At 50.5% G+C, this 11,086-nt stretch overlaps 1 protein-coding gene across 1 annotated transcript in view; it reads right to left on the bottom strand.

Moving 5' to 3' along the window:
* Window positions 1–541: 541 nt before the first annotated feature.
* MYBBP1A (MYB binding protein 1a) overlaps window positions 542–11,086 on the bottom strand; it is a 71,898-nt gene continuing 61,353 nt past the window's right edge. Inside the window, exons 25-27 of the mRNA XM_068154480.1 lie at window positions 3,522–3,623; window positions 2,237–2,361; window positions 542–1,194 (exon numbers count right to left, since the gene is read on the bottom strand). Of these exons, the coding sequence (XP_068010581.1) occupies window positions 660–1,194; window positions 2,237–2,361; window positions 3,522–3,623 (762 nt within the window). The 3' untranslated portion in view covers window positions 542–659. The remainder of the gene's footprint in view (window positions 1,195–2,236; window positions 2,362–3,521; window positions 3,624–11,086) is intronic.

The following is an 11,086-nucleotide window of genomic DNA, read 5'->3' as shown; positions in this document are numbered from 1 at the left end:
GCAGATCTGCACATCCACCAACCACTTCAGTTGCTTCACAATTTGTTTTGATAACCCTGTGCTATCACAGGGGCTGTCACCTCTCCTGCACTCAGCATAAAAAGGCAAGAAAGGCAGATGCTGGCAGTCACTGATGACACTTGAGTGGCCAAACTGATGTATGTGACCCCAAAACATGCATGTGCAAGCCCACTTGAGCCCAGGCATTTAAGAGGCAGCATCTCCCAGACTGGAAAAAGCTGTGAGTATTGCTGGGTCTGGGCAGGACAGAGAAGTGCCTTTAGGGGTTGCTACTGAACCTCCCACAGGGCCTCACCACACTACTCAGCAGCACCAGCACCCCTACTGCAGCTCCCCAGGCAATCCAAACAAGTCTCTCCCTTCTGCCTTGGGAAATCATGGAGGCAGGGCTCTGTGCTCCCAAGCACAGGCTGTTTGGCACTGCCAGAGGTGAAAGATTGGGCATCTACCAGAGCCTGGAGGGTATGCGACCTCCTGAAGCACACTGGCCTCTAGGCTCCACACAAGTCAGACTGGCAGCTGGCATCATGGAAGGTTTATTTAAAGTCATGGAGAACATAAAAACTATAGTTATAAAAAAATATTAAAACAGTCCTCTGAGCCACAAGCCATGCCAGGCCTGGGGGAGTCCATGGAGCTTAACCCTGTGCCACTGCAGTTGTGTTCTCTCGTCTTTTCTTCTTGGCTTTGCCCTGCTTCTGCTGCCTGGCTTTGCCCTGCTTCTGCTGGGCCTCCTGGCTGACACTCCCCTTCATTTTCTTTGCAGCTGGACCTTGCTCAGCTTCACTGCCTGCACCACCTTTTCTTTTTCTGTTCCTCCTCTTCTTCTTTTTCTTCTTCTTGTCAGCCACAGCATCTCCTCCATTAACAGCTTCCTCCCCACTGCTCGCCGCTGCCACTCCGTTCTCCCTGACCCCTCTGTTCTGCTTCTTGTGTTTGCCACCACCAGGCACGAGGCCTTTCTTCTGCTTGGGGGTTTCTGCTCCCAGGGGCTGCTCTTCTAGGGCTGGTGGTTCTCCATCTTCACCAGCAGCTGGTGCTAGCCCATTCTCCTGGGAGGCTTTCTTGCGGTTCTTGCGTTTCTTGGTGTCCGGCAGGAAGCCTTTCTTCTTCTGCCTCTGCGACTCCACTTCCTGCACAGCCTTCTTGGCTGCCTTCTCCTTCTTGGGCTTCCTGCAGAGAAAATGTCAGAAAGTCAAGAGCAACTTCATTTACAGCCCAGGAGCAGCGTGGTCCATGCTAGAGGCAGAAGCAGAAGAGAGGTGCAGGAAGCACAGGCATGCTGCAGGGATGAGCGTTAGCCCTGGAGGTGGTCCTCAGTCTGCACAGGGACTGGGGAGGTGAACAGCAGGACTCCGACCAGGACTCAAGAAGGCAGGTGGAGACTTGAGGAAGGATCCCAGTTCTACAGACCAGGTAACACTGCACTTACCACCTTCTCAAGCACACCTGCCTATGGCCCTGTGCAAGACTACTGAGCCACTGTCTATGTCTCCAAGGTGAGAGCCCCTGCAAGGCCTTCACTTCACCTTCATGAGGCCTTCCAGCAAGAACCACTGACAGACCATTCCAGTCCCATCTAGGCAGCCTTTGTATGCCTGCAAGGCAGCCACTGCTGATGCTGCTCTCTGACAGAGACCATCAGCAGCCTCAGCACCACCCAAGTCTATGCTGCTCTGCACCATCTCAGACACCAAGGAGCCCATAATTCACTGGCAAAGATTGAAGGTCCTCCCAGGACAGCCTCATTCCCTCCAGCCTCACAACTGCAAAATCAATCCATAGGGATGTGGTAGGAGCTTCCCAACTCATCCATCCTAGCCTCCAAGTTTCTCTGCAACTTTGGCGATGGCTTTTAACCTAGGTCACCACTTGGGACTGCTGAAAGCAGGCACTTTATGCTTGGGTGATCAGCTGTCTTTCCTCTACTAGCAAGACAGAAGGAGGCACCAGATGTGGTCAGATACAAAACTTGTGTTATAAATCCAAGTCCCATCAAGGACCAAAACCTAACCACGTGTGAACGATGAGCTTAGCCTTGTTCCAAACAAGCAAACCGATGAGTGTTTCAACCTCACCAACTCCATTTACCTCCAACTCCAGCCTGAGCTCAATGCCTTGACTTCCTCTCCCTTCCCACTTCCCCACATGAATGTAGGCAAGCAGCACAGGCCCCCCAGGCCAGCCAAGCAGCCTGGGTGCCCAGCGTACGTACGTGTGGTTCAGCCAGCGCATGACGTTCCAGTAGAGAGAGTCGAGACGTGCCGAGCTCCCAATGCCCTCTGGCTGGTTCAGAGCTACCAGCACCCTGTCCAGCTCTGTCAACTGCACACCCAGCTTCTGCAAGAGGCAAGTACAAAGAGACAATCTGCAGAGTGAAGATAGGAAGGGCACTTGCAGTAGCAGGGCATAGGCCATCCTTGGGATAAGATTATGACAGGAGTAACCAATCCTGTCCAGCTTCCCCAAGATGCTGCCCTGAGCTATTTGCAACACCACTTGAACTGGGGGGCAAAAAAACTGGTGAGACACACCATGCCACCAGGTGTGTGGCTTGCTTGAAAACTGGGTCTCTAGCATGAGACTAACAGCTAGAATGGTCCTGGCATAAAAGGCACTGAAAGGTCTTTTAGTCCTCTTGCCTTTTGAGTTCACAGCTGGGAGCAGGGGGAAGAAGACAGAAGACTATGTACCCACCTATAGAAAAGCAGCAGCATTTTCAGTCTGGTTTCTAAAGGACATAATCATGCTGCCTCTGGCTGCTTCTACAGCTTCTGTAACCCACTGGATAATTTCAGCAAAGCCATGCAGAAAGGGGTGTCTCAAAGGCTATTCAGCTCCTACTGAAAACCTTGGAAATAACCTCTCCCCTCCACCCACCTCCCTATTAGGTCTTCACAAAGAAACAGACTGTGGTGTGAGCTCAGGGCTTATCAGTAGGAAACTGGGCTTCAGCAATTCTGCTGCCTGTGGTATTTTGCTCCAGTAAATTAGACCATGTTGGAGACTTACTTTTGTCACCTACAGAAAACCTTCTCATGCTCAAAAACAAACCCACCTCCCATTTTTCATTAGGGAAAAACAAAGCTTTGCTCCTGCTCACAAAGCTCCTGAGTGCATCTGTTTCTGGAAACCAAAAACCTCTGGAGTTCAGTGGAGAGGACAGAGCAATCCTCTGGGGAAACAACCCAGCTCACCCCTTTACCAGCAGTATTTCTGCTGAGAAGAAAGATGATGTCACATGTGTTTGCAGAACACTGCTCAGACCCTTCAAGGAGGGCTTGGAGATCAGCTCACGAGAGCCACGATCACTCCTTCAGACACAAGAGCTTTTCTGTCCTCAAATCCTTCTAGGCTTTCCCTCCAGGGATATCTTTGGTTAAAAAGAGGTAGGAGGTAGTGATGGAGCAGTCCCAAGGTAAAATCCAAGCCTGGCATTTAGAAGAGGCCCTGGTGGGACTCAGAACAGTCCTTTGCTACACATCAGGTCATGCACTCACCTGCTCGGTCACAGTTTTGAGGAGGAAGTTCAACAACTCCAAGGTCTTGGCAACTTTGTCTTTCTCAGCTTTCAAGGCACACTTGCCAACCATTTTCAAACTCTGGAAATTGGATGAGGAGATGGGGAGAAGCAATGTGCATTAAATGGGGAAATAAGCCACTGTTCTCAGGAGAGAGCAGAGAAATGAGTAACCATCGGCAGGATTAACCTGCCACCAGATTAACTCTGGAACAGAAAACCCACCCAACTCTGGAAATGCTCAGGAGGGAACAGGGCTATGAGTTGCTGATGCTCAGGTTAATTAAGAAACAGCTGGACAAAACTGACAGCAAGCAGACCACAAAGGTACAACCCTGCTGCTCTCCCTGGTTTCTAAGCTACAACACGACCGGAGTCACGTTGCTGCCTCCTGGAGAAAAAGGCAACATCCACTCCAGCCCTGGGAAGGCCAGGAGGTTGCCAGACAACAGACTCACCTGAGGGACAAGAGCTACTCAGCTGCAGGAGTTGGGATTTACATGTAAAGTACTAATGCAAAAATCCATTAACACTTAGGCCCGGGAAATCCCAGTTGCCAGCACTGGAACAGGGCTTGTCAATCAAGCTTAAATTCACTGAAATGACTGAGAGAAAAATCTCATTTCTCTGTGTTCCCTTTACGAGCTGCAGGGTTTCTGAGACACTGAAAGGTCTGGCTTAGAGGAAAATCACTCCAAAGATAGGTCAAGTAAAAGCCAGTTATTTACAAGTGGAGAAGGGCAGAAAATAGCCAGGAAAAGGCAGCTGGATCAGAGACGTGGCCCAGCAGCTCAGGGGTACTGATCCTCTGCCTGCAGCTGGTCCTCACAGCCCTGCTTTTACACGGGAGGTTTCTTCCCCACTGTGCTTGTGTGGATACACACAGCAGAGCAAGCCCCACAGCTTGCATGGATTACAGCAATATGAGATAGGATTTGTAGGGACAAGCTTACTGTAAGCTAGTGGTGTGCCCCATCACACACAGCATTTCCCTAGAGGAGGCTGCACTTGTGGCCAAATCCATCTATGCTTGGAATCTGAACACATCCACCCAGCCGGCAGGCAACGTCCACTTAGCACCCTCAGTTCCTCAGGCACTCAGCCTGGAGAGGAGAAGGCTCAGGGGAGACCTAATTGCTGTCTACCTGAAGGGAGGTTGTAGCCAGGTGGGGGTTGGTCTCTTCTCCCAGGCAACCAGCACCAGAACAAGAAGACACAGTCTCAAGCAGCACCAGGGGACAGTTAGGCTGGAGGTGAGGAAGAAGTTCTTCATAGAAAGAGTGATTGGCCATTGGAATGTGCTGCCCAGGGAGGTGGTGGAGTCACCATCACTGGAGGTGTTTAGGAAGAGACTGGATGGGGTGCTTGGTGCCATGGTTGGGTTAATTAGACAGTGTTGGGTGATAGGTTGGACTCAATGATCTCAAAGGTCTCTTCCAACCTGGTCTATCCTATCCTATCCCATCCCATCCCATCCTATCCACTTGCATTGCTGGCAAGTCACTGCACCAAACCTCAACCCAGAGGTGGAAGGTCAGAGCTCCTCAGGTGATGCAATCGCTCCCATTACATCACCTATTGCTTTTGCTCCATACAGACTGAAGCAATTCTGAGGACCCTGAGCAAACCATTCTCCACCTACCTCAGCATAAAGCTGGGAAATGAAGCCCAAATCCCCCCAGAATCTGAGAGAAGAAAGAAATGAATTCCCCCATGCAAGCTCTTTCAGTGACGATGCCCTCAACTGAAAAATAACAAGGGACAACAAGAGTCTAAGGAACACTTTGGGGAGAAGAAGTGGAGAGATCAGATAACCTATCTGCAGAAACAGCAACCTTCAAGCAGAATTATTCAGTGCCTGTACAGGCTCCACATCCTGGCAGAACTGTGTTTTAAATGAAGCTGCAGCTCTTTCCTGGCCAGCATGGTCCACTCAAGCCCTGCACTGCACAGCCACCACGTTTTGCTGGCTGGAATTTACAGTATCACAGTATAACTTAGGTTGGAAAGGACCTCGAGGATCATTGAGTCCAACCTATCAACACAGACCCCATGACTAGACCATGGCACCAAGTGCCACGTCCAATCTCCTCTTGAATGCCTCTAGGGATGGTGACTCCACCACCTCCCTGGGCAGCACATTCCAATAACGAACGACTCGCTCAGTGAAGAACTTCCTATTCACCTCGAGTCTAAACCTCCCCTGGTGCAGCTTGAGACTGTGTCCCTTTGTGCTGGTGCTGGTTGCCTGGGAGAAGAGACCAACCCCTTCCTGGCCACAACCACCCTTCAGGTAGTTGTAGAGGGCAATGAGGACACCCCTGAGCCTCCTCTTCTCCAGGCTAAACAACCCCAGCTCCCTCAGCCTCTCCTCATAGGGCTTGTGTTCAAAGCCTCTCCCCAGCCTTGTTGCCCTTCTCTGGACTCCTCCAAGTGTCTCAATGTCCTTCTTAAACTGAGGGGCCCAGAACTGGACACAGGACTCAAGGTGCAGCCTAACCAATGCAGAGTACAGGGGCACTATGACTTCCCTGCTCCTGCTGGCCACACTATTCCTAATGCAGGCCAGGATGCCATTGGCCTTCTTGGCCACCTGGGCACACTGCTGGCTCATATTCAGGTGGCTGTCGATCAGCACCCCCAGGTCCCTCTCTGTTTGGGAGCTCTCAGCCACTCTGACCCCAGCCTGTAGCTCTGCATGGGGTTGCCGTAGCCAAAGTGCAGCCCCTGGCACTTGGACTTGTTGAATGCCATCCCATTGGACTCTGCCCATCTGTCCAGTCTGTCGAGGTCCCTCTGCAGAGCCTTTCTACCCTCTAACTGACTAACATCTGCTCCTAACTTGCTGTCATCTGCAAACTCGCTGATGACTGAATTCACGCCACAGCTTTATCTGGCTATCAATAACTTGCTGATTACCCTCTCCTGATACAGATAGATGCTCTGCAACTCCATTCCAGAGCTGTCATGAACCCACAAGGTCACACAATTCAACAGCTGCAAAGTCTCTCAGGTAAAATGAGAAACAAAGAAAGCGAAGGGGGGTGACTGCAAAAAAGAACCCTAGACCTTCACATGGAGGATGTAACCATCCCATGGGCTATGCACACTCTGTTTGTTAGGCTTACAAGAAAATATCAATAACAAGAATAATGACATTAATTATGGGGGGACAAAAAAAAAAGAGCCTGATTTGCCTAAAATTTCCCTTTGCAATTTGAAGAGCAAGTTATAGCCAGGCTAACAGCCACCACCTGTGGTTAAAGTGGCCTTCAGAGAGGCTCTAAAGTGGAGATCTTTATTTGGAGACCTTTATTTGGCTAAGTTGCAAATGAGTTGCCAGCCAGAGAAAGATAAACAAACAAATCAATCACTACATAAAGCAGACCAGTCTCTTCTGGACAAGAGGAATCAGGGCAGCACTGTGAGAAGGAGCCACACTGAAGTCAACTGTCAGCTCATCTTTTTAATACACAAACACCTTAGCATTAAGAAGGTGCTAGAAAGAAACTGCATTTTCTCTTCACTGTAGATGAGTGATGTAGATGACAGCCTCCCAAGTGTGCTGGCTTGACTCTGGTTTTGCTGCCATCCCAGAACTGCCCTGGGTGCTTCAAAGGGTTTGCAACAAAGCTTACTCAAGTCAAGAGAAAAGTCCTGCAGGGGAAAAAGCACCTGAGGGGCTGATTTTCAGCAGGCTGCAAGCAGTTTTCAGGTGCTTGGGAAAGTGGAATATGCATCTAGTTTGGGGTGCCCAGCCAAATTCATGCAGACCTGAGGGACAAAAAGGGTGGCTTGCCCAGCTGGAGATGGAAGACACCCCAGGCCTAGTGACACCAGTGCCACAAGGCTAAGCAGCCGTATTAAAAAGCAGTGTTTTGCATGAGTCTAGAAACACAAGCACAGCTCCACCAGCACAAACAGCCAGAAGCAATCCAGCATAATTTAGGTGCTCTGCCAACAAATAGCTCCCTACTGAAATGGATCACTTTTAAACAGCTCTCAAAGACCAGGAAGAAATAAAGAAGAGAGTAGGGGTGGGGGGGGGGGGAGAAGCCAAAGCAGCAGCAGAGAATTAATTCCTGCACAATTCTCTCTAGTGCAGCAGCAGAATAGCTTTAAGGCAGCTGGCTTCAGACACAGTCTCACTGTTTCTCAGTGCTTGTCTGTTCCCTTCTGCCACAAATGGAAATTGACTCCAAAGAGCATAAAATCGGCAGCACCTCTGCAGGTGGTACGGCTGAGACAGTCAAGCCTGGTAAAAAACTCGAGTCCAACTCCTGCTCAGCTCAGTGTCACTTATCATCCTGATCTCATCACCACCATCTCACAGCACTTCCCCAGGTGAAACATGAGATGGTATCTCCTGTCCCACATTGCTTCACTCTTGCCCGCCCAGAGCAGGGAGTGTACAGGGCAGTGTGTTTGGGATTTGCACTAGTATGTGACACCAACACCAACTGCCTGCACTCTGCTTACATAAAAGAAGCTGACTTTGGACTGGGGCTGCTAGAAAGCCTCTGGGAGCAGCTCCCAAGGAATGAAAATCCCAAGCCTCATCAATGGGACCTGGGTCCAAAGCCTCAAAAGCAGCTTTTCAAAGCATTTGGTGTGTAAGGTACTGACCACGCCGTGGGTTTGCACAGCAGCTTGCTCCAGGCTGCTCCCTCACTGAGCTAACTGAAAGGTGAAATTAGCACTGTCACTGTCACCCCAATTGTGTAGGTCAATCATTTTACAGGCCCACCATGATTTCATCTGGGGAGAAGTATAAAATACAATCACAAAATTAAAGCAAAAGCTATTATGGAGCAGATGGTAAACTGCAACACATGGCAAACGTGCCTTACAAAGGAAAGTAGCAGTTCAGTCATCTGCAGCATCCTTAGGAGAGCCTCAAATGCTGATTAGATCACAGAAGACTTGCACAGGGTTGGCAAGTAGCTCCACTTTACATAGCAAGGCTGAGGTACAAAGCAGGGGTTTTGCTTCCAGCTATGCTACAGGTCAGTGGTGGAGGGTTAAAGGCAAACCCAGCAGAACTCGTCCAACCACCTGTTCTGTGATTGTCTGCCATGTGCTCTTTGCAAGGTATCCAGCTCTCCCCTCCCTGCCTTCTGGAAGCATTACCAAGCTAAGAGTCACCTAACCCCATCACTCAGGGCTAAAAGCAGACCGACCACCTGATTATCAGAACAAGAGGACACAGTCTCAAGCTGCACCAGGGGAGGTTCAGGCTGGATGTTAGGAAGAAGTTCTTCATAGAAAGAGAGATTGGCCCTTGGGATGTGCTGCCCAGGGAGGTGGTGGAGCCACCATCCCTGGAGGTGTTTAGGAAGAGACTGGATGGGGTGCTTGGTGCCATGGTTTAGTTGATTAGATGGTGTTGGACAATAGGTTGGACACAATGATCTCAAAGGTCTCTTCCAACCTGGTTTATTCTAGTCTAGTCTAGTCTATTCTCCTCAGCAGCTACACTCAGCTCACTTGCTGATTGTGTTGGTTTTCTCCCATTTTCTGCTCCTTCAGTATCAGCCAGTCCTGCTTTACAGGGAATCTCAGCTCCCCTTCCAGCTCAGTAGTATCTCTGATGCTTAATCACACCTGTACATCTGAGCTGTCAGCACATCTGGGCAGGTCATTCTCCAAAAAGGGACAAACAGGGAGGCAGTTTCCCAGCTAGACCTGCCATCTCATCTCAAGCCAATAGATCAGTACAGTTCCTGCCTCAACCTACTTTGTCCCTGGAGGTGTTCAAGAGGGGACTGGACGTGGCACTTGGTGCCATGGTTTAGTAGTCAGGAGGTGTTGGGTGACAGGTTGGACTTGATGATCTTTGAGGTCTTTTCCAACCTTGTTGATTCTATGATTCTACATGGATTCAGCTGGTGGGGATGGTTGTGTCTTATGTCAAACATGCTGCCTCCAAAGCCTCTGGCTGTTTCTGGTGCAGGGCCCTCCTGGATCCAAAGTTCTCTGCTTCTAGTGTTTCCAGCAGGAGCACAGCACATCCCCAGCATCCCATCAGTCAGTGGTTTTTCTTATATTCCTAATTCCTGTATCACACCTGGAAGTATCCCAACTTACTGCAGGACCCAACCTTCATTCCATCTCTTACTGCACTTTCACAGCATTCCTTCAGCTTCCCGAAGTATAAAACAAGTCTGCTGGAGCACAGGAGGTGAACATCTGCAGTAATTCAATCATACAAGTATGACAAAGGGCTGGCAGGTAGTTACCCACACACCTCCACACCTCAGTTTCCCAGGTATGATTTCAGTCTAAGCCCAAGATTGCCCTGAAACTGCCACACAGCAAAAAGCAGAGCCATGAGCATCTGGAGCCAAAGTCAACAGCCCAGCCACCACCCAGCCTCCCCTGAAGGGGAGATGGCAATATGCTGCTGCATGGAGCAGGCTTCCCATTCACACCCATCTGCAATTTCAGCCTGCCTGTGTTTCTGCCCCTTCCACAGGCAGCACAGCAGGGCACACCCTTAGCCCAGGCTTACAAGACACAGCAGCATCTCAAGAGAGCAGAGGAGGACGTCTCCTAGCTGGAAGCTTGAACCCCATTTACTATTTCTGCATTCCCAGCACGTCCTGCAGCCTATTGCATTGTTCTGAACAAAGTGCCCTTCCCCTCAGTGGGCTCAGCCTGGCAGATCCATCACTGCCCAGCCAGCTGCAGCAGCCTGCCCAACCTGCATTCTTCTGCAGGCTGCTCTATCTCCATCCTTCCCCCCTCCCTCATGACAGAGCTGATGCTGACAGATAAATGTGCAGATTCATAGCTGAACACAGTGCCAAGTGCCTTCTGCAAAACACATACCTCCACCCACCCTGCACGACCTTACACCCCTGGCACAGCCCAGGGTTGCTAAGGGAAACTCTCCTCTCCAGCAGCAAATCGCTCAGCAGCCTTTGCACCCCACGGAACATCCACAGGCACGAGGACTCAGCTCTCCAGAGGCCTGATCTCACCATGCCAACTGCTCTTGTGCTGCCTGTGAAAGCCAACCCTTGCCCTAGCTCCACACTGCACACAAGGAAAGACACAGCCTGGCATTTTTCTGCCACAGCTCTGGTCCCTACTCTGGAGTCACACCAGAATCATAGAATCAGTAAGGTTGGAAAAGTCTCCCCTGAGCCTCCTCTTCCTCAGGCTAAACAACCCCAGCTCCCTCAGCCTCTCCTCACAGGGCTGTACTCCAAACCCCTCCCCAGCTTTGTTGCCCTTCTCTGGACACCTTCCAGCATCTCAACATCTTTCCTAACCTGAGGGGCCCAGAACTGGACACAGGACTCAAGGTGTGGCCTAACCAGTGCTGAGTATAGGGGCACAGTGACTTCCCTGCTCCTGCTGGCCACACTATTCTTGATGCATGCCAGGATGCCATTGGCCTTCTTGGCCACCTGGACACACTGCTGGCTCATGTTCAGCCAGCTGTCAGTCAGTACCCCCAGGTCCCTTTCTGTTTGGCTGCTCTCCAGCCACTCCAATCCCAGCCTGTGGTGCTGCATGGGTTGTTGTGACCAAAGTGCA

This window comes from Melanerpes formicivorus, unplaced genomic scaffold (genome assembly GCF_026170545.1).
Source record: "Melanerpes formicivorus ecotype bairdi unplaced genomic scaffold, bMelFor1.0.p_v2 SCAF_29, whole genome shotgun sequence".
Lineage (NCBI taxonomy): Eukaryota > Metazoa > Chordata > Aves > Piciformes > Picidae > Melanerpes > Melanerpes formicivorus.
This window is presented reverse-complemented; position numbering and strand designations above follow the sequence as displayed.